The sequence below is a fragment of the Crinia signifera genome, chromosome 4 (genome assembly GCF_055691185.1).
Source record: "Crinia signifera chromosome 4, ASM5569118v1, whole genome shotgun sequence".
NCBI classification, from domain to species: Eukaryota; Metazoa; Chordata; class Amphibia; order Anura; family Myobatrachidae; genus Crinia; species Crinia signifera.
This window is the reverse complement of record NC_139220.1, coordinates 184,432,279-184,456,656: the sequence shown is the minus strand read 5'-3', so window position 1 is coordinate 184,456,656 and position 24,378 is coordinate 184,432,279. Positions and strand designations below refer to the sequence as shown.

Genomic DNA, 24,378 nt, shown 5'->3' with positions numbered 1-24,378 from the left:
GGCGAGCGTAGCGAGCCCCGCGAGGGGACATAGAATACCGTCCCCTCGCGGGGCTCGCTTCGCTCGCCACGCTTCGGGCTCGGTGGCTCGCTACGCTCGCCACAGGTTTATATCCAACTCCATGCCCACTTGGATAGTAGGGGTATGAAGAGGACCCCTTTTTCCCATTGAATTCCATGTTAAAATGGACTCTGTCCATTTTAACATTGATTCCTATGGAAAAATCGGGTCATCGCATCCGATGGTCGCATGCGATGCGATGCGATATCGCATCGCATCGCATCTGATTGTATGCCTTAACTTAAGGCATACAATCAAAAAATCGGGCGCCCAGATAACTCATAAGTACCGTATATTTACTTGTTCATTACAAATCATAAAAACAGTTCATCTTGATTTAATAAGTGTATACCACTTAGTAGAAGCACCATTAGGTGCAGTTACATCTAGCAATGTGTCTATTAGCATTGCACGTCTAGATTCAAATTTTACCATTGTTTTCTGCAAGATTGATTTTATTTTTGTATTTTATCACATGCTGTAGTTCTCCAATTTATGTAGTCTATGGAATACTAGGCATTTTGCAGACTGAAGCAGGGTTTTCTCCAAGAATTGTCTAGATTCTGTTCCATCCATTTTGCAGCGTATTTTTAACAAGTCCAGTCCCAAAAGAAGAGAACTTTCCAAACAGCATTATGCTCCAGCCTCCAAGCTATATGGTGTGTCCGTGTTTTTGGGATGATGTGTAGTGTGACATTTGCACCACACACATCATTTACATTGAGCTCAACATTTCACTATTAGCCTCATCAACACACACTTCCTTAATTTGGTATTGGGTTCTCCCACATGCAAATTGTCATCAGACCTGGTAAAAGGGTCTTCCACATGCCAATTGGCCTCATCAGACCAGAGACCCTTCCTTAATTTGGTATTAGGAACTCATGCATGCACTTTTTTCCCCACTGGATCATTTTTTTCCATCTCTGCCATAGACTATTGTAACTATCAGTTCAGCATTGACCTTTTTGGTGCCCCCCTACCATATACCCATCTTGCATGAATTTACATTAATTGTCTCTATGTTTTCATGCTGAACTAAACCGTCCATTGTGGGTTTAAGTCTTTAAGATGTTATGACTGACCTTTATTGATATTTTTAAATATAACCTATAATGGGATTTACTTTGTCTAGAAATACACTGGCGATTTATGGAACCTCTAATAGAAAGGTATTTTGAAAATGTTTAATACATTATTGTGGAGTGAATGCTATTATTTAGGTGATAGAGAATGGGATGACTGCGTGTGTGGAATGCAAAAACAAAGTTTCCATGGTTCTGGTTTTGTTTGGCATTAGAGTGTTGTGCGGTGGTCTGCTTTATGAAATATAAAATGTTAAAAATGCCAGTGGGGGGTAAATAATTTCTTTAGCCACTGTCCTTGTTTTTTATTGCACCTACTGAACCCACAGTCATTTCTGATGCATATATTTGATGGTTTGCTAAGACTTGCTAGATATTGATGTATTTTCTATTAATTGATAGCAATGACATCATCATTATTTTCTTTGAAGGAGAAATCATCTTGTACATAGAAATGACACTCATCTACGTTGTTGCATGTAGTCTTACACTCGGTTGACATCAGCACGTCAGTTTCGGCCTTCATTTCAAGGTGTGGCTTGGATAATTGTAAAACCAAAGCAGGTTTTATCCTGCATCTATTGTACAGAAAGCTGTTACTAGATCATAGAGTGCTGTTACATTCATGTAATGAGATCCAGATTGTGCAGTAAGTGTTTCAGGACAGTTTCCCAAAGAGCATGAGAACAGAGTCTATGGGTGACATTGTATCCTACATCCCCAGGAGCAGTAAGAGCGCTTGACATAATGCAAATCATCATATCTCTTCTAATAAGATGCAGTTAATAGGGCCAGTCTTCACCAAATGCCTTCTTCCACCTATGGAAAAAAATATATATTGTAACACTTTTAATATGAAAAGTAGTGAGTGATTTTATTTATTTTTTTAAATAGCTCTATATTGATTATTATTTTTTGTCCACTTTCCCCCAAATCTATTACAATAGTGAGTGAATTAAGAAATTAAGATAGTACAAGGAATAGACTCTACCTGAAGTTATTTGGAATTCCAGTGAGGTGTCATCTCTATGATATCTATGGCTCTCCTTCACTACGATTGTTTAATTTTCTTCTGGAGGGTTTTAAAAAGAAACATCACATTTACATGTTAGAAATGATTTCCTAAACTCAGAGGTTTTTTTTAAAGAGGAATGTCAATTATTCTTGCAAACTGACCAATGCAACTTGAAAGCAAATATAGGTAATTCTGGATTTTTAACTGACAACAGGCTAAGCCAGAAATATCCAAACTCTGCCCTCAAGGCACCCTAACAGACCAGGTTTTAAGGATATCTAGCATAGTTGCCTACCCTCCTGCATTCTGCAGGAAACTCCCTGAAATAACAGCAATATCCCTCTCTCCCTGCTTAGTCAAGAAATCTCCCTCATGTCACCTAGTCCATATTACACTGTTAAAGGGTGTACACACAGCGATTTTTGCTAGCGAGCGATTTTGACTAAGCGATTTGACTAAATGCACCAGCGATTTGTCTATGGGCGATTTTGATTATACTAGCATTTACATACTTGGTTGGTATTTAATCGCCTACTGAATATCTCCCTCAGCAGTGAATATCAGCGATTTTTGAATAGCCAGTGATCTAGTCAAACTATTCTTGCCTGGCAACTCTTTCTTACTAAGCGATATTATAGGGTGATTAGTCTTAACTTGACACCGTTCTTTACTAACCTTCTAAGCAATTTTGACTATGTAGTCGAAATCACTTAGAAGGATCGCTTCGTGTGTACAGAAAAAGGAATGAAAGACAGATACATTTACAATGAATCATCAGCACCATTTCTTAGCACTTTAGAATAGTATCTCTTGTGAGGTTATCAGACTCACTGTAAATCTGTAATTACTATATTTTATTAGGTGTAGTAATTAATGTACTATTTTAGTCCGTCGGTACCCTCTTATTCTCCATAGATGTTTCTATCCCCCAAATCTGTGTGTATTTCCAGATCAGATCGCTCTTGCCCAAATATGGTCTGCCAGGAAATACCCAGGAAATAATTCACCAAAAGGTTATGTCCCATTACCATACTTTTGTTCCTGCTATCACAGGAGGGTGTCAGCTGAGGGACAATCTTCACAGGGGGTGATCCAATTCCCCTGCTATCAACAGGAAGGTTGTCCACAGGGGGTGACCACCACACAATGTAATCTTGTGTTGTATTGTATCTTGTATTGATACTCCCTTGCATATCTGTGGTCACTTCCAGACTTACTGGAACCAACCCCAGCAGGGGGGGGGGGGGGGGGCAGCAGCAGTAGCTGGGAGGGGATGATACCTGACTCTTGAATCCACCAATCAAGATCCACTGCAAGCCCACTTTTGGTTTGTGAACCGTGGGAATTTGGAAGTTTTTAAAATGACTTGTACACCTGCCAGCTCAGTATGTTAGTCGCAATCCTGGCTAGAGGTGATACTCTGCCACTGGACCTTGTGAGCGCATCGTTTGCCCGGGGGGGGGGCATCCTACATAAGCTCTGGTGTGGAGCGTCCGGTGCTGTGTGGATTCGCACAGGTTTCTGCTGTCACTGCTGTGTGGAATAAGTGATCATTTCGTTATTTGGACTGTGATGCTAAAAGGACTTTGCTACCCGGATGTTTTTATGCTACCATTTGAATCTTTTTACTGTCTTCATCTACATGTGTGTGCTGTGATAAAAATAAACCATATTTTGGTTTCATCTGCTCGGTGTCTGAGTGATTGAAGAACTCGTATCCTCACATTTGGCGGCAGCGACAGTGGGATCATTCAGACACCAACCATCGAGCACAGAAAGGACAGAGAACAGAGGATCAGACCATATGTAAGGAAACGGAAAATGCAATAAGGTGATGTTCAGCAAGTGAGCAGGTGTCAGTCCTGTGAAAGGGAAAATGTTTACAAGGAAAGAAAATGGATGCCTCAAGACCCCAGGAGCAGAGGAGCTCAGGGATGGAGGTTCTTCAGTGTATCGGCAGGCTGGGAAGCCGAATCTGTTATTTATTGTCAGTAAAATGCAGTATATCTGGAAGTACTGGGAAGAAGCTCAGCAGATGATCAGCGGGTGGAGAGTATCCAGCATTCAGGACAAGTTGTGTTACCTGGGGGATGCATTCCTGCACTGTAAAGGTGAGGCCACTTCTTGGAATCTGCTGGGGGAGCCAGAGTTTGTAGAATTTACAGAGGAAGCGATTGCTACAGTTACCCAGATGCTCCAAAGAGGACAATATTCTGAGGCTGAAGGACAAGTCCAGAATAAATTGATGCCCCAGATAGAACCAGAGGAAAGGTCTAGAAGGGGGCTACTGCAATCTGGGCAGACAACCGAGGGGTCTGCCACAAAATTAATTGTTACCGCAAGAGAAGGGTCGTTGTCAGGGGGGCCCTTAACTGCCCTTGAAGAAATGAGTATGGAGGAGCTGATAGCAGAATGTCAGCTGCGAGGTATACCCATCCAAGCCTGCACTCGCGGGGAAATCCTTCAGCAGATCCTTCACGATCAGGGAGATCCTACTAATGCATTTGCTGATTATCGGGCATGTATCCTCCATTTCGGTGCACAGTTGAGTGTGTGGGAACAATTGCAGTGTCTGGAGGAGTGCTTCGTGGTGGCAGAGGAAGAGGCGATTGATCGGGGGCTCCTGGATACCCCAGCATGGCAAGATCAGTGTCGCAGGGGGCGTGATGAAAGGCACCGTTTGCAACTGCTTCTCCCCCATCCTAGGGAGGAAGCTGCTCCGTGTTCTATACAGGGGGAGGTTATCCCCAAAGTGAAGGAGGTTATTCAGGAGGAGCTGCACTACAGCTTCCCTTTTGCTGAGATGGAAGATGAAGAGCTATTATCCTGCTGCCAGGGGATCTATGAGGACTGCGTCCAAGAAGAGATCGCCGTGGTTAGAGGAGTGTTCGACAACATCCAGGCCACAAGCATACCAGTCGCAGATGATGTCGTGCTTCAGGCTGCCCAGCATATTCAGCTGGGGAAGGAGGTTATCCTGGAGACTGAGGACTGCGCAGAGGAAGCGGCAGGTGAGACCCAGGCTTTTGAGGGGGTAGGACTGGCCTTGGACCAGCCTGCCCTGCAGCCACCAGCGGAATTGTTCCTGATGGAGGGTCCCTTCTCAGCCCTGGGCCTTGAGACCAAATGCTGTAGTGAAATTTGCCATGCCCCTAGTTTGGGTTTGAGGGAGGAAGGATGTGACAGAGTGGCGGAAGTGCCAGGGCCAGAGTCCCTATATTGGCCAGCTGTTGGGCAGCTGTTCCTTGTGCAAGAGGGGGAGTTGGAAAGTGCTCCCTGCCCCATTATGCCAGGGGCAAAAGTATTAGTACACCCTATAGGTGTACCCAGTGTAAAAGGTTACAATTTTGCAAAGGGGGGGTACCCAGCATCTGAAGAGGAGGAATTGCTAACTCACTTGTTAGTTAACATGCATAACTTATATTGTGATATTGCCCTTGCTGATTCTGCAAACCAGCCGCCTCTTCCAAGATGGGTTTGGTATGATGTCACTCTGTGGGACTCAGGTGGTGCGCCTCTAGCCCAGATTCTCTGCTCTGAATCACACTACAGGTTGGTATTGGTTCCAGAACAGCTTGGTACCGGGACTACAATAGTAGGGGAAGGAATGTGAGGTTATCAGACTCACTGTAAATCTGTAATTACTATATTTTATTAGGTGTAGTAATTAATGTACTATTTTAGTCCGTCGGTACCCTCTTATTCTCCATAGATGTTTCTATCCCCCAAATCTGTGTGTATTTCCAGATCAGATCGCTCTTGCCCAAATATGGTCTGCCAGGAAATACCCAGGAAATAATTCACCAAAAGGTTATGTCCCATTACCATACTTTTGTTCCTGCTATCACAGGAGGGTGTCAGCTGAGGGACAATCTTCACAGGGGGTGATCCAATTCCCCTGCTATCAACAGGAAGGTTGTCCACAGGGGGTGACCACCACACAATGTAATCTTGTGTTGTATTGTATCTTGTATTGATACTCCCTTGCATATCTGTGGTCACTTCCAGACTTACTGGAACCGACCCCAGCAGGGGGGGGGGGGCAGCAGCAGTAGCTGGGAGGGGATGATACCTGACTCTTGAATCCACCAATCAAGATCCACTGCAAGCCCACTTTTGGTTTGTGAACCGTGGGAATTTGGAAGTTTTTAAAATGACTTGTACACCTGCCAGCTCAGTATGTTAGTCGCAATCCTGGCTAGAGGTGATACTCTGCCACTGGACCTTGTGAGCGCATCGTTTGCCGGGGGGGGGGCATCCTACATAAGCTCTGGTGTGGAGCGTCCGGTGCTGTGTGGATTCGCACAGGTTTCTGCTGTCACTGCTGTGTGGAATAAGTGATCATTTCGTTATTTGGACTGTGATGCTAAAAGGACTTTGCTACCCGGATGTTTTTATGCTACCATTTGAATCTTTTTCCTGTCTTCATCTACATGTGTGTGCTGTAATAAAAATAAACCATATTTTGGTTTCATCTGCTCGGTGTCTGAGTGATTGAAGAACTCGTATCCTCACATCTCTTACTAACTGCTTTGGGGCTCATCTACATTTGGATCTAATTTTAAAAGATTCCACTCAGATGTAACAGTACACACCCATGCTTCTAGGTGCCACGTTCACAATCTCTTTTCACAATCTCTCTATATATGGAACATGACACGCCCCCTCAATGGGGCACTGTGCAAAATTCTACTACCAACTATAATCTCCCTGAAACTACTTTTCAAAAGTAGGCAAGTATGATATGTAGTCTTTAGTACAGGTGGTTTAATTAGTGCCTCATTCAATTTTATCTAACCATCTGTGTTCAACAATGGATACCGTAAAACCTGGACTTAATTTAACTGGATTTAAGAACCACTGGGCTGTGATTAATGTGTTTATAATAGAGATCCTTATTTTAATCTGTGCTCAAATTGCTGTCATTGTACAGTTGAACTTACACAGCCCTGGGCAAAGGTCCATGGCCCAAACTAAAGTGTCTGGAAATTGAGTGATATACTCATGTCTGCTAATGCGATCTATGTGAAATTATGTTTTTCTTGAACTTTGTTTTGTAACAGTTACTATCACTAAGAGACACAAATAACACAACTATCACATGAACCGAACAGTAACAGATTTTATTTTTGTATAAGTGAACCCGCTCCTTCTAAAACTATTTTTGGAATTGTGGAAAAGAAAGGGACTTACTAAAATGAAGGCCCTAGGCTTAGCTACAGTATAAATGACCTAGAGCACAGGTTCTCAAAGTCGGTCCTCAGGACCCCACACAGTGCATGTTTTTCAGGTCTCCTCACAGAATCAAGTGAAACAATTATCTCCACCTGTGGATCTTTTAAATGTGTTAGTCAGTAGTGAGTGCACCTGTCGGGTGACCTGGAAAATGTGAACTGTGTGTGGCCCTGAGGACCGAGTTTGAGAACCACAAGTCTCTTATGGAACTCATAATTACAATTAAAAAAAAACTAAATAAATAAAAACAATATTTATTTTATTTACCTGCAGCAAAAGTAGATTAAACCTAAGGATATTAGGCCCAAGAAAATGGATATAACCAGAAAATGTATTAAAAAGTCACTTCTTGGTTCACTTTCCACACTGGCCAAAAGGATTTCTTCACAGCGTTCACCTGTGTAGCTATTAACACATCTAGAACACAAACAAACAAACAAATGATAATTAGCACATCTAGATACAGAGAACAGCATGGAACTAATAAACATTTAGAAGCTCTCTTTTGCATTTAATACCCCTTTTACACCGCCGAAAAATCCGGGTCAGCGGCGGGTCAGACCCGGATCTTCGGCGGTGTAAATCCCTAACGCCGTGTCCCTTTACACGGGACTTCTACCCAGGTCCTGACCTGGGTAGAACACGGCTAGGACCTGGGTAGAGGGCGGTGTAAATGGGAACGCCGGCTCCCATTTACATGAATGGGGAACGTCCAACCTGTGGACCGCAGCGTCCGCAGGTTGGACGGATAGTCAGTCTGACACTGACAGCCGGCGCTGCTGTCTGCTATACTCTGCAGACAGCAGCGGCGGCGGCGGGGGAGGGAGGTGCCTGTGTGCGGCATCCATTCACCTCCTGTCCAATGGCGGGGGGGTGCACGCGGGGACTGGGGGCAGCCTAGCAGCTTACCTTAGTGCTGGGCTGCCCCCAGCAGCGTTCCGGGTACGGCGGCGTCGATCGGCGTTTGAAGATGACATCGCGCTGTCATCTTCAAGCGCCGGGAAGGGGCGGGAGGGGGGTGCGGGCGTTTAAGCCCGTCCGGTGTAAATGCCCCTAAACGCCGGGTCGCACCCGGCTTCAACCAGGGTCCAAAAAGCCGCGTGCGACCCGGCGTTTTGGTCTAAAAGGGGTATAAGACACTGAATAAATATTCTACAATGTTTTCTTGAATCAAAGTAAAGTGGGGAACCATCTCATTTTACTAGCACCAATCCTCTATTGAACTGGCCTAGAAGGGATGCAATGGCATTTGGAGACTATAAACCAGTTCTTACGCTCATTATAAGGAGCACACCATTTTCCCAGGCATGCAAGTTTCAGACAAGGCCTCAGACATTGAGGAGTGCCAGCAGCCCAGAGCAGCTACAGCAAGATATGCTGAGCTCTTGTATGTATATACAGGGGCACTGAAAGGTCAGCCGGGTCCCCATAAAATGGAGGGGATGTGGCCTCTGGGAGGGGGTGGGGACATGCCCCGGTTAAAATATACACAAGAGGGAGAGAGGACATGTTGTCCCTGCAGCTGTGTGTCTCCCCAGCTCAGCACACAGCACTGAGCAGTGTGTACTGAGCTGTGGAGAGAGGCTGTGCTGTGGCCAGTGACAAAACTATCGTGCTGCAGACCTCGCAGTGGCTTGGGGGGGGGGGGGGGCAGTGGGGATCACCATTAATTAACAGGTGCTGCCGCAGGGACAGACTGAACTTGCAGCCAAGGGAGGCCATGCTTCATGGCTTGCGGGGGACATCTCCTCTGTAACTGCCCCTACACGGTGCCAGCGCAAGGTGATAAGGGATTTACACCCACTCTGGCTGCTGAGTATCTCACACTGTGGCCAGAGTAATATGCGGGGGTGTCTCGGGTGAGGAGTGGGAGCTGTGCTGTCTAATGGCGCGGAGGTACGGAGGCAGAGGGAGCTGTCTGAGGGTGTCTAGAGAGGCAGTTCATACAGCGCTTTGTTAAAAAAATTGAAGTAGCGCTAAGGCATTGGGATCTTGACTACGAGGAGGACTGGGACAGCGATAGCATGTGGTGTCCAGCCCCAAGGAGGAGACAGATGAAAGTCAGACAGCAAAACAAGAGGGGGGGGGGGGCACACCACCTGCTATGCCTGAAATAGAATGCTGCAAACAGGTCTGTTGTGTCTTTTCAATTCTCACACATCTCTATATTAATATAATAATATTTAGAGCGATACCTTAATTCTGCCCCTAGTGCATAACCCTAGCAACCCCCCCTGCACAACCCCTTACCCTCCTCCTGGTAAATTTGACCCTAATGATTCCTTATCCCCCTACAGCTTTACCTTCCCCCTTATGCATAACCCTAATGACCCCCGCTTCCTGCAGCCTAACCTAAGTTGAATTACAGTGTGTAGTGTATAGTTTAAGGGGCGTTTGGGGGGGGGCAGAAATTATTTGGCTGGGGGAGCAAATTTATAGTTACGTCACTCCCTGTGGCAGCAGCCTGTCATTTCTCTCCCCACTGCCCTGCTCCCTGCAATGAGGGAGGGTTAGTGGGACCCTCCAGAAGACCTGGGGCCGGGTAAAAAGTACCTGCCCCACCTCTCAATGCCACTGTGTATATGTGCATATACCCAGGGCAGGTGCAAGGCACCTAGACGCACTAGGCGGCTCATGGGGGGTGGGTGGTGCAGGTGCCCCCGCCGATTGCAGCTGACCAGATCCAGGAGGGGTGGGGTGTGAGCGGGCGCTACCCCGCGCCGGTTGCTGCCAACAAGATCCGTGGGGGAGGGGCTGCGGGCACTACCCCCCGCCGATGACGTTGACCAGGGGGCGGGGGGTGCCAGCGGTTATCACTGACAGGCTCCCTACGGCTCATCTGCTTTTTTTTGCTGAGGTCGCTTTCTTCCTGCTCCTCAGGCGATCGGTGGCATTGGCTCACTGCTTTCTTACTTGAATCCTGCAGCTCAGTACTGCCCTCCAATGGCTGGCACCCATAGGCAAATGCCTGAAGCTGCCTAGTGGTGGCGCTGGCCCTGCATATACCCTGGTGAGGCTTTTTCTTGAAAAATAAAGACTGTGCTGCTTACAAGCATCACAAGGAATCAGGTGTGTGCTCTTAACTGCTATACTAACCTCTTTGTTTCTTTGTACAGACTTCTAAAAACAACAGTACATCAGTAAAGAACCCTAAGGGGTAAACTTACTCAGATGGGAGTTTTATTTAAGATGGGATGTTGCCCATAGCAACCAATCAGAATCTATATCTTATTTAGCACATTCTAGAACAGAGATGGGGAACCTTCGGCCCTCCAGCTGTTGTTGAACTACACATCCCAGCATACATAGCAAAACTGTAACAAGGCATGCTGGGGTGTGTAGTTCCACAACAGCTGGAGGGCCAAAGGTTCCCCATCCCTGTTCTAGAAGATAGATTTCTGTTCCCACCAGACAGATTGGACAGATAAATCTCTAGGTGTGTACGCAGCCTTAAAAAATGCAATAAATTAAGCTGGCCAAACATTACTATGATATCAGGCCCGAATGCACAATTTTGACGGGTTGTGCAATCAATTGTGTGCACACCGTGAGGTATGTCGGTGCAATGTACGGTCCAGTGGGTCAAGAGTTTGCTCAACTGATCATACATGCTGCATGTATGATCAGTCAGGATGGCTTGCAGTCGTAAGAAAATTGTATGTGTTTTATAGCATCGAAAGCAGGTCCTTCTAATGTATGGCCAGCTTTACTTTTAGGCATCTAAAGCAAGCTGATCACAGAAAAGCAATGGAGACCGTTCCATGTTCGCTCACCTGCAGAGTTGCTTAGGACCTATGCTATAACATGTGCCTCCATTCATACAGAAACCTTTCTGCTCTTTTTCTGCGCAGGGTGCTCCATGACCTAGAAAACAGTTGGATCCCATGTAAATCACATATTTATACTGGAATATTACCTGCATTCTTACGTTTCTGGGTTGTCCAATTTTTTACAGCAAGTTTACTAAGATCATACAGTAACATAAAAAAAGGACTTTGAGGGAATAAAAGCCCCAAAAATATTAATACTATACTGTTTTATCTTTCTTTGCTTTATATGTCATAAACAGGGGTGTCACGAGGGATGAGGGGACTTATTTTTATGCTGACTTGGAGGGTCCTGGGTCAGTTGCCGAGGGGAAATTATCTCCCTTTGCAATGCTGTTACACATGGTGGCCCAGGCAGCTGCAGTACGTTTTTGTTGGTTGTTGAGGTCAGGCCACGCCTCCCAAATTTGGCTACAGGCCATCCCGCATACTCGGCCTTTGTCGGATGTTGACCTCCCTGATAAGAACAACTATAGTTATTCAGAAAACAAATCAGTTGCTAACTACAGGCTGGCACCTGTTTATGGAAGTCACTGACTAATCAATGAAAACTAAATGCCTGTTCGTAGATTTTAATTCCTTTTGTCTGTTTGTAGACACATTTTAAAGGAATTCAGAGCAAACGATTTCTATTACTGTACCATCATCATTACAGCGCTCGGTAAAGAAACGTGGGGATTGTAAAAGTTATGTAAGTTGGTATAAAGCATCTATTTACCTGTAGAAATAGATACTTATAATGAAGTGCTCTTATTGTTTATTAGAATACAGTAGTTCAGTGGGTGGAAGTGTTCAGCTAATGCTTTCCTGTTTTGGTCAAATATTACGTATTACTGTTACTTATCTAACTAGATTGTCCTTTAGCCCATAACACTTTTCCGGACGGATACAGTTTAGCACCTATAACCTGACACTATAAATAAACCATTCTGTTAAAAATTGACGAAAGATGCATGTATAATTAAAACCAGTTACGTCTTTTAACTTTGCTTGTGAGATTTTTAAACATGCAATTTGTGCTTTGAATACTATCATATCATATTAGAGCTATTGCATATTAGAGCTCATATACACTGGTATTTGTACATACATTTTATTTAGCATTTTTAACACTAGTAAAATGAAAGTAAACAGATCTGATGGGTATGGGTCATAAGCTCAACACAACTGAGGTCGACATGCATTGGATCCACCACTTAAGGTCAACATGGGCTTAGGTCAACACCTCTGATGGTCGACATGCGGTTAGGTCAACAGGGTCATTGGGTCCACACAAGCATTAGGTTGACATGGGCAAGGTAGACAGTCAACAAATCCACATGGGTTTTTCACTGTTTTTTTTTTTTTTTTTTTGGTCATGAATGTCGACAATATCATCATGGACATATATCGGTGCACCGCGTCCCCTTGCATGGCTTGCTGCGCTCACCATGCTTCGGGCATGGTGCTTCGCTATGGTAGGGGTGTGAAATACTGCCTGTCAGCACAATATTTTAATGCACTGTCTGGGGGCCTGAACAAGTCTGCCCACTCTTTATTACACTTGAGCATCCAGTAGCCATTTACAACCACACTCCTTATGTTCACACTCCACTCTATGTACATTTTAAGAACTGTCACCCTTAAACAATTTAACAGTGCTTTGTTTACACATTATTTCAAGACTGATGCACTTCATTTAGTCTTTTCATAACTTCACCTTTCAATTATTTTACAGAGTTATGCTGTGTACACACGGTCCGATTTCCTTTCCGATGTTGACGATATAGTCAACATCGGATCGGCATCGAATGCAGATCGCAAGGGTTTTAACCCTTGCAAACCCGATCCGATCCCGATGCGCGTTCACGTATCGGAAGCCAGAAAGTCTTGGCTGCCTTGTCTATATAGTGCAGATCTGCACTATATAGTCAAGATAGGATGCAAATCGGATGTGCCTTAAGATCCTATCCACAATCCTATCTGATCGGATCGTGGATAGGATCTTAAGGCACATCTACCGTGTGTACACACCATTAGACATCATACATTAACATTATTTGCAGAATACAGGTTGAGTATCCCTTATCCAAATATCCATTATCCAAATTATTCTGAAAACCATACATTCCAGAAAGTGAAAAAAAAAAAATGTTGTTGCTAAAAGCACAACTGGGTACATCTGTAACAGCTCTACTGGGTGCATGATATGTAACTGGCACTAAATATGTGCAAGAAAATAATTGCTTGGCATTTATATTCAGTATCTGAGATAGTACACAAACTTTGTTTCATGTTTTGAAACCTTCTTTTATGTACAAATAAAATATATTTGTGTTTATTTCATGTGTTTGATGTTTTAAACAACATAAATGCAAGGATACATCAAGATACATACAGGAAATATAAAAATATTCTGAAATACGGATTAATCCGTTATGCAAAATTCTTCTGCTCCCGAGCATTTTGGATAAGAGATACTCAACCTGTACTACTTTGCATAAAATCACCTAGTGGTGAAAACTACCACTGGGGCAGGGGCTGACATTAATGACTGACATGTTCTAGCTAATGTGTATATTATATAAATAAGGTGATACATAACAAAGCTCTAACGTCAGTTGATTATTTAGTGATAATTTAGTATATATTATGTTATGTTTCACAAACCACACATTCTTGTTACATTACAAGTTTCAATTTATTCTGACCCTGAGGTCTACAACTGAGTCAAGTCCTCACCCTACTAATCATTTTACTTATGAGGAAACAGCATCAGCTACTACACATTGCTACACCATGGAAAACACCAGCTACTTCTTGCTAAACATTTGCAAATTATATAATTCACGCAAACATAAAAAGGTATTGCATATTCAAGGCTAATTAAATGGAAATGAATATCACATTATATTACATAACCTCATAAAACATTCTTCTCATTTTCCTTAACATGGCAGATAATAATATAATTTTCTACACCCTTTTGTGTCTGCTACATTAATAACCAATACCCATAGCATACCTCCAAACTTGTAGCCTCTGTCACACGGGACACTCGTGCGGCGGAGCTGCGACCACGCCCAAAACTGGGGAGTGGCCTATGGAAAGGGATGTGGCCTCACACGCTGATGCTTCCTAAGGCCATGCCCCTATTTTCCTTTCCCTCAACAGCGCTGAATAGACGCTGTACGCAGGCTGGGGGGACTCCCAACTGCCCCCTCCAGCAGCGGGACACTGGCGGCCCCGTGTGGGACATGGGACTGTCCCCGAAAACCGGGATGCTCCCGCAGAAAGAGGGACAGTTGTTAGCCTCAAACACTGTACTTGCATAAAAACTTTTGTGGGTTCCAAACAGAAATAGGGAACATTTCATAAAAAGCTAGACATTTTATCTGCTTCAGTGTACAAAACATGTACTTGTACCTTGTGGTTCATTCTTTAGGTTGTAAGATTTAGGGGCACATTTACTAAAGTGTATTCTTACAAAAGTTTCATTGTTGCTCATAGTGACCCACTTAGGACAAGATAGAACCACTGTCTCCTTGTTGCTGCAGCTCCTTGATGCTTTTACCTGCATCTTTGGTTCCTCATGTGGTGAACGCGGACTCCGTGTGGATATTTGGGATTAGTCTGCTAAGCTGTATTATTGGCAGCCACCAGCAGCTAGAAGGAGCCACAAGTTACTACTATTAACTGGTTGCTAAACATACAGACCCAAGGGACTATTTCATTATTGCCTATTATTTACTGGGATTGAAGTAATCGGATAACCTGCTAAATTTATATGACCAGCACTGAGAAATACTGGTGTAAGTAACTGGGTTACCAATTGAGATCATTTCTGAAAGTTTTTCCTAATATTTCAGTGTAGGAACATTTGCTTCTAGATATATTATTGACTGCTGAAAATCAGCTATTATTAATGTGAGTATAATTTAACGGTACTCTTTACCTAGAACGGCGCCCGTCGCGGGCATCGCGGGTACATTTATGCCTGCCCGCGACGCGACCGACGCGATGCCCGCGATTTTCCCATTGAAAACCATGTTAAACCTGAAAAATCGCGTCGGTCGCGTCGCGGCCGGCCATAAATGTACCCGCGATGCCCGCGACGCGATGCTCCCGATTTCCCATAGGAAGCAATGTTAAAAGCCGCGATGGACCCGATTTTTGTGTTAAATGCCTCAATCCACCCGATTTGGCCATAGAAATCAATGTTAAATGGGCCACAGAGCCCATTAACCCTTAAATGTCCCCCAAAATTTTTTACGCCACCACACTATCCACGCCAACCCGAAGCGTGGCGAGCGCAGCGAGCCCGCGAGGGGCGGCGGTACGCGTCCTCCGACCTTTTCATGCCCTACTATCCACGTCGGCGTGGAGTTGAGAATAGAATAGTGTGGCGAGCGCAGCGAGCCCCGCGAGGGGACGCGGATACCTTCACAGGTAAACGCGTCCCCTCGCGGGCTTCACAGGTGTCCGTGGCCACGCGGACACCTGTGAAGCCCGCGAGGGGACGCGTATAACTGTGAAGGTATCCGCGTCCCCTCGCGGGGCTCGCTGCGCTCGCCACGCTTCGGGCTCGGTGGCTCGCTGCGCTCGCCACACTATTCTATTCTCAACTCCACGCCGACGTGGATAGTAGGGCATGAAAAGGTCGTAGGACGCGTACCGCCGCCCCTCGCGGGCTCGCTGCGCTCGCCACGCTTCGGGTTCGCGTTGATCGTGGGGTGGCGTTAAAAATTTTGGGGGCCATTTAAGACTTCAGGGGGACTATTAGGGCTCTGTGGCCCATTTAACATTGTTTCCTATGTAAAAATCGCGGGCATTGAGGCATTTAACGCTAAAATCGCGGTCAATCTGCCTTTTTAACATTGTTCCCTATGGGAAAATCGCGGTAATCGCGGGTACCCGATTTTGATGTACCCGCGATTTACCCGCGATGCCCGCGATTACCGCGATTTTACCCGCGATGCCCGCGATTTCAATCGTGGGCGCCGTTCTAGGTAAAGAGTACCAATTTAACTATAACTTTGGATTTATGTTTATGTTACACCAGCCGTGTTTTGCTTCATGTAATAGCCTTCAAGATGTAGACATGGGCGCGATTATGATACCTATCTTGGAGTACCTCTGGACAGGGCCGGTGCAAGGCACCGGAGCGCCCCAGGCGAGTCGGGCTGGGGGCGCCCCGGTGCGGGGGGGGGGGGGGGGTGGTGTGTGTGAGGTGTGGGGTGGTACCTGTCCTACCGGCGCTGTCTATTTCAATCTGGCGGCGGAGGCAGCGGGGGTCCCTGCAGTCTATTAAAAATCACGAGCGCTATCCGCCGGGCTATGCGGAAGCGCTTCTAGTGTGAAAACTCTGGCAGCACGCTGATTGGCTGAGAACAGCGTGCGCCGTGCTGCCAGAGTTTTCACACTAGAAGCGCTTCCGCATAGCCCGGCGGATAGCGCTCGTGATTTTTAATAGACTGCAGGGACCCCCGCTGCCTCCGCCGCCAGATTGAAATAGACAGCGCCGGTAGGACAGGTACCCGGGCGGCATTTTCCGCCCTCCAGTGGCCGGCGCCCTAGGCAAATGCCTAGGTTTGCCTAGTGGTGGCGCCGGCCCTGCCTCTGGATGTTTGCAAGGTTGCCACGGGTTGGAAGTCCACAACCAAAACAAATCATTTATGCTCAAAGTGATAGGCAAAACCAGTGCTGGTGGCTGCCAATCATAAAATGTATGGACAATTAGAACCGCAGCTATGTTCCCATCACATAACTGAACTTGAGGGTGACAGTTCCGCACAATTTACTTTATTTTTTATTTATCTATAAGAAACTTTTTGACTAGGTATGCCTTAAACAAATGCTGGTATTCTAGGGTGCCCCCCCTCACTGTGGGTCCATGTAGCGCTGGCGGGCAGGGGTTCCCATCTGCCGCAGGGACCCCGCCGCTGACTTCACATACGCCGCAGGGACCCCCTGCCCACCAGCGCTGCCTGACCCTGCTCTGCCAGACCCTGCTGCCTGCCACCCATCCACCTCCGCAGAAGTGGGGTGGTGGGTCTGGGGGCAGTTTTGAATTGCCGACATTCACCATGTTGACATCTGCAGAATGCCAACATGTTCAGAATTGATAAATGTCGTTCTTTTTTGGGAAGGGAGGTTATGGACAGAGGTTAGCTATTCTTCCCAAGTGATCCAGGAACCTCTGGCAATCATCCTGATATCCTTGCTGGACCCAGAAGCCTCTGCAAGAGCAGCTAATCCCCTAGGTCACTAAATTGCCTGGGACGTTTTGTAAACATTCTAATTATGTTGACATCCCATTAGGAATCAGAATCAGAATCCCTTTATTGGCCATGTATACTCTCGTATACTAGGATTTTTTTGTGGATACAGTGCAGCTTCAAGCATGATACAAGAGGGATAACAGGACATACATACATCAGTTGCGCATACAAATGACAATTCACATGTTATGATTTGCAAGGTTAGATAGAGCAGTCAGGTGTTTAGATTAGCAGTATCTTAGAGTACATTGTTCAATAGCTGTCGGGAAGAGGCTTTGCGGTTCTTGATGACTTGGCAGGGATGGACCTGAAGCGACTACCTGGGAGAATATCAAACAAGTTATGGCCAGGGTGGAGTTTGTCTGCCACGATCTTTCCAGCTCACTTATTGACCCTACTTAAGTATTGTTCCCTTACAGGGGGGAGGTCCGTCCCAATAATCCTCTCTGCTGTCCTCACCACTCTTTGCAGGCTTCGTTTGTCAGATTCAATGGCCCCTCCATACCAGATTTTAATAGAGGAGCATAGAACAAACTCCACAATAGCAGTGTAAAAGAGCTGCAGCAGCTCCTGCGGCATGTTGAATTTTTTTCAGTTGCCTCAGGAAGAACAGCCGCTGTTGGGCCTTTTTGACAATGGAAGTTATGTTGGGCTCCCATCTGAGGTTGCGAGAGATTTTTGTCCCAAGGAATTTGAAGGTCTCTACCCATGACACCACTCTGTTGGAAATTACCAGTGGGACCTTGACATTTAGTTTTCTCCTGAAGTCTACTATCATTGACTGTTTTGATGGGGTTTAGGTCCAGGTAGTTTCTGCCGCACCACTGTGAAAGTCTGTCCACTTCCCGTCTGTATGCAGACTCATCTGCCTCCTTGATTAGGCCGATGATGGTGGTGTCATCAGCAAATGTTATGATTTTTACTGACTGGTCACTCGAGATGCAGTTGTTAGTGTACAGGAAGAAGAGCAGGGGGGAAAGGACACATCCCTGGGGAGCACCAGTGCTGATCGTACGAATGGCGGATGTGAAGACTCCGGCTTTCACCACCTATTTCCGTGCCGTCAGGAAGTCCACAATCCAGGAGCAGGTAGATTCTGGAACTCCTAGGGGGAGAAGTTTGGGCTTTAGGATAGCGGGGGCAATTGTGTTAAATGCAGAGCTGAAGTCAATGAATAGGACCCTCGCGTAGGTGCCTGGATGATCCAGGTGTTCCAGGATATAATGCAGCCCTAGGTTACCTGCATCCTCAACGCTTCTATTTGCTCTGCAGGCGAACTGCAGGGGGTCGAGATGGGTGTTTGTCACCTCCCTCAGATGGTTCAATACCAGTCTTTCGAATGCCTTCATGACCACTGATGTTAGTGCAACTGGCCTGTAGTCATTTAGATCCTTCCCAGCCAACTTCTTGGGAACAGGAATAATAATTGAGCGTTTGAAGCAGACGGGGACCCTACTCATTTCCAGTGAGGTGTCAGAGATGATAGTGAAGATGGGTGCAAGCTGCATTGCACAGGTCTTAAGGGTAGATGGCGACACTCCATCAGGACCCGCAGCCTTCCTAAGTCTGACCCTTTTGAACAAAACTTCTACCTCCCCCTGGTCCACCTGCAAGACCTTGTAGTGTCGGTCAGGGTGGTGTGGCGGTGGAGCCACCTTACTATGGTCGAGAGGAGGGGGGGGGGGTATGAGGCACTGGGCTCCTTTTTCGAATCTGCAGTAAAACTCGTTCAGCTCCTCAGCCAGTTCCTGAAACATTGGAGTTGGGCTTGGGGCTTTCTTGTAGCTGGTTATAGCATGCATACTTTTCCAGACTGCTGCAGGGTCATTGGCTGAGAGGTTGTTTGTCAGCTTGCTGGTGTAGCGCTTTTTTGCCAGCCTGATTTCACGTGTCAGGGTGTTTCTGGCCTCTTTGTACCGTGCCCTATCCCCACCACTGTAGGCCTCCTCCTTGGCCCGGCGGAGAGTTCCTTAGCTGACTGCCAAACCATGGCGTAATTGTTATTAAAGGATCAAACTGTTTTGGATGGTACACACAGATCCTCGCAGAAACTGACGTAGGATGTCACAACGTCTGCTAGTTCGTTCAGGTCAGTCGCAGAGGCTTCAAAAACCCTCCAGTCCGTGCAATCGAAACAAGCCTGAATCTTTAGTTTTGTCTCACTTGACCAGCTTTTAACTGACCTGACAGTGGCCTTTGCTGACTTTAGCTTCTGAGTATACGTTAGGAGGAGGTGGACCAAGCAGTGGTCAGAAAGTCCCAGGGATGGAACGGTAGGTAGACTTTATAGCGGTGTAGCAGTGGTTATGCCGACATTATGAAATGTGTCAGATATACCACACCCCTGTGTCGGGCACAGAGGTGAAACTAGCGTCATTGGAGCAGATGCATTGCACCGGTGCCAGTCGCTGTGAAGAGGCCCACAGTATATACAATGTTTTATCAGCCAATGAGTAACATTTTAAAAAAGTGCTGCAACCTTTCATTTACACCTGCACAATCACCATCTGCAGAATAACATCATTCACCCAAATCCGAACATTTTAATTTAAATCATATACGGTACCTGTTGTCATATTATGCAGACAGATAACTTGATCCTCGCTTAAAGTCAATATGCTGGGAAATGGAATCTGGCAAATAGAAATAATGCATTTTAGTAGTCCATATCCTTATTAAATGACAACCAAGTTATATTTATTTGTATGATGTGTCTTGGTGGAGCAATTCATGAACAAATCCTTAGTCACCATTTCCATTGTAACACTCCTATAGATGATAGCACCTCTGCCAACATGTCAGTGCAGCCCTAAGGCAGTATGTGCACCAAACAATACCACATTATAGGAGGTGTAAACCCATTTATTAAACAGCATCATCGAGCGCTTAAGATGAATAAAATGGGATTTGATAGAAGTAAATGGCAGGGTTATGTCATAGCACACAACAATGCCAGACTCTGTTTTAAGGACACTGTGGTAGCAGTTTATGGTACGATATGCTTTAACCTGTATAAGATATATGGTATATCTCTAAAAGCTGCACCATATAGTCATTATTTAGCAGTTAATGTACAGTAGAAGCAACATGTATATTACATTGTTACAGGACAGTCTGAGTACCTACTGTAGATACACTGGCACAGTCTCAGGGATCGTGGGACATATGGTACCATAACCTTCAATTATTATAAACATATATAGAATATATATATAATTTTCAATAATAACAGATACTGTAGTAGGATGCCATTAATCACAGAAGTGGTACTGCCCGTAAGTAGTACGAGTTTTAAGAGGGGCAAGAATAAATCATTGACATTTGGTAACCTACACTTGTTGTTTATACATTCTAGTAGAGATATGAATATTACATGCAATACACTATATATTCCTAACACAAATACACAGTTCATAATTATTCTAATACATGACAATGTAATAACACACTAGTGTTTAGTGCTATATTAATATTGACACACAGGTTTTCACTAAATGTAATTTACAAATGCAATAGGCCCACACAAAGTATGCAAACTGTTATGCATTTGCACATGTTTGACATGCACGTGGATTCTATTACTACTCACAGGCATATACTGTGACACATACAACTGGGCAATGCAACAACACAAGTGCTTTGTTACTTACAGTATGCTGTCATCTACGGGAAAGATAGTTGTTGCATGTCACTGGCTTGTGTCCTGTCTGTGAAACCCCATGCAATCCTAGCATGGATATGGCACTTCCTGAGATCCGCACTGCTCCTCCCCTGGGCTGAGTCTCTCCCTGCTCCTCTTGCTTTACACAGATTTTCCTATCCTTTCTAAAGTATCACAATATTATGGTTGTACTGAGCTCCTTATATATTCGTGTGTCTATGCCCCATCACAGTACTAGTATACCTGTCAGTTACAGTTGTTACAGTCATGTTGCTTCATTGGAATGTTGCTGATTGCATAATTTTGCATGTGATATTTTTAGCATGGTTTTGTCCGTGCTGCTTCATAAGATCACAGTGATTATGTGACTGACAAACCTTATCGGTGAGATCTTGCTTTCACACAACTACTGGAATAAGATCAGGTGATGGGTAGAGATCACTTGGCAACCAGAATAGAACAACCAGTTGCATTTATAAGCTCAGTGCAGTGTACTTCTATCAGACAACTACATGTCTATATAATGGAGTAAAGCTACAAAATAAAATAGTTTTGGAATGATTACAATTACTTTTTCATAAGACAGTGAATGAAAGGACAGAATTCATGTCAAAATATTGATCTAGAAATATGATCATTTCTAACTGGATTTGCTGTAAAAAGTATCTCTAGTAACAATGCTAATAAATAGCCATTTTCATCAATACACACAGCCATATCCAAATGAACATACAGTATATGAGTGTTGGCATTTAAACTTGCAATAATGTTTTATTGCTAAATGTTGTTCCTATATAATTAAATTGGAATATTGAAAGTATTTAGCTTCAGATGAACCTATAAACATGAGACACTTGCACATGTGGCAAATGCAGAACAGAAATGTGTACATTATACCTGGATGGAGATGAAGTAGATGAATCTCTGCTGCCTAGTGTAGCGCTTGGTGATACTTCATATTGTGCTGAGGAGCTGCATGCACCTTGTTCTGTCTGAGGGCTGGCTGACCTATACCATCTGCCTACTTGGCAACACTTGTGAACCTTTGTGTCTTCATTGACTTTAATCATACAAACAGGATTTAATGACCAATGAGAACAGATTGGTACTTGTCTTGATTTGAGTTTTCAATACAGATATAAAAATTAGAGCATAATAACATGTAAAGAATGTAAAATTCTAACATACCTGTATCATATGTTTCAGGAGTACATTTCACTGAAATGAATCACAAGTAGAAAAACAAGTTAAATAACACAAACTAACAAAAAAACAAATGCACACATGGACGACAAGGGCAAGAGCACAAGGAAAATAAGTGACAGAACAAATGTGGGGACAGTACCCTGTTAGGTAATATAGTGTCTGATCCGGAGGAATCTGTGAGTCTGTACCAATCCATGGATTCAAAATTATGCATAAGTAGCTGCTAAGAAATTGAGTTCAAGGTCTCACTATAGGGGCCTCGTTTATTTTTGATTAAGAGAAATGTATTTCCCCCTTCTCAATGTCTGGAAGTGTATATTAGCTTAATGGTGCACATACACTAGGGCGATCGGATACAATGCGATATCACGCTTCAATTTCCCTTAAAGCTTCCCGTGCGATAAATCGCATCTAAAGTGCTTTTTCCCCTCATTCAATGTGCATACAATCATGTGATAAATCGCATACCCCGTGTGACCTGAAATCGAGTGATTATAATAAGGGCTGGACTATCTGGGGGGTATATAAACTGACAGATCACAAAACTCATTTATTTCAAAACCACATGTGATCGCACATTCAATGGGATAAATATGCGTAGCACATAATATATGAGATGCGAGATGCGACCAGCGTGGCCGCGCATCGCATCAGGGGACACATTCGATGTGCATACAATCATGTGATTTATTACACCAATGCAGTCAAAATCGAATGATTGTATGCAATATCACCCTAGTGTATGGGTGCCATAACGGTCTCCAGAAGCAGGCAAGGAGGAAGGAATATTCCATTTAGGCAATATTGTCTTCTTGTTATCATGATAACTGTGATGAATGTGATCAAATTGATCACATTATGTGATGAAACAGAACTGGTAAAGTTCATACATAAAAAAGCAATTCAGGCATTGTTATGCACTTTGGGCTTTCACCAGATTCCACCAACAATATGCATCTGCTGCAGTGGCAGCATCTATAATGGATACAGTGTACACGTAGCACATGGGCCCCTGAGTCCCAGGGGGCCACACCACGCATGCTGCACCCATTTTTTGAATACTCACTCTCCGGAGTCCAGCAATGGTGGCAGGAGTAATGCCACAATCACTAGAAAAATGGCGCAGCAGCCATTTTTACGGTACTCTGCACATAAACAAAAGAGTCTGTGCCCTTTAGACTCCACAATGCTGCCCTGCTGCTGGCAGCAGCACAAAAATCACCAGAAAAAAGTCTGCTGCTCCATTGTTCCAGAGATTCGCACATGCGCAATAGGGTCTGAGTTATGGTGGGCAATCCCGGGATCGGCGGGATCCCAGGATTTGGCCCCCAAAACCCCGGGATTGGAGTTTCCAATCCAGGGAATTCGGGATTTAGACTGCGCATGCGCAGTCTAATGCCGGGCAGCGTCTGAGCACACGCTCAGATGCTGCCCGGCTTCTCCCATACCAGGCAGAGTCGCACTATAAAACTGATCCCAAGGATGACATAGAAACACAATTTACTTAACCACAACTTTTTACCTAGGGGTGCCGTGAAAAATATTCTGATATTGTAGGGCGCTGTGGCTCAAAAAGGTATGGGAACCACTGTACTAAGGAAAAGGGGGGCATCAAAGCATTTTCTATGGTAAAGTCCATATGTGAGGAGCAAGATTAGAACAAATAATTTTATATATCAGGGATGCCAGCACTCACTGCTAACAAGTTATATAAGGTGTGCCCAAATGAAAAGGAGACTTTTGCTGTAGTGGCGTTGTATCTATTCGCAATGTGTTTGCCGATAGATGAAGTGGCGTTTTTCCCAGTTGCGCATGTGTAATGAACGGCTTCGCCTCAGTTTCTTCATTCATGGAAAGTTTTTTTTGTGCAGGACACCGTGGAAATGGATCAGTCAGCAACCCAGGAGTTTCTACACTGGAGCTAACCATTTCCTTCCTATGCATTGATCAGTGCATCAATGTCAATGGCAATTATTTATTATTACTAGTTATTTATATAGCGCATACAGATTCTGCAGCGCTTTACAGA

At 44.7% G+C, this 24,378-nt stretch overlaps 1 protein-coding gene across 1 annotated transcript; it reads right to left on the bottom strand.

The window, feature by feature from the left end:
• Positions 1-215: 215 nt before the first annotated feature.
• On the bottom strand, positions 216-21,630 carry NRG4 (neuregulin 4). Its single transcript, XM_083183164.1, has 6 exons — positions 21,133-21,630; positions 20,049-20,115; positions 11,169-11,259; positions 7,663-7,812; positions 2,137-2,217; positions 216-1,964 (listed from the first exon to the last, which is right to left on the bottom strand). The coding sequence occupies exons 2-5, from the start codon at positions 20,056-20,058 to the stop codon at positions 2,181-2,183; spliced, it is 288 nt and encodes a 95-aa protein (XP_083039290.1). The 5' UTR covers positions 20,059-20,115; positions 21,133-21,630; the 3' UTR covers positions 216-1,964; positions 2,137-2,180.
• Positions 21,631-24,378: the final 2,748 nt, after the last annotated feature.

What these genes read in the sequence shown, in the direction of transcription:
- NRG4 (XM_083183164.1), bottom strand. An exon ending in GGTCCTAAGCAACTCTGCAG is followed by an intron (nt 7,813 to 11,168) that starts GTGAGCGAACAT and finishes TTTGTGTTCTAG; the next exon opens with ATGTGTTAATAGCTACACAG. An exon ending in TTAATCTACTTTTGCTGCAG is followed by an intron (nt 2,218 to 7,662) that starts GTAAATAAAATA and finishes AAAACCCTCCAG; the next exon opens with AAGAAAATTAAACAATCGTA.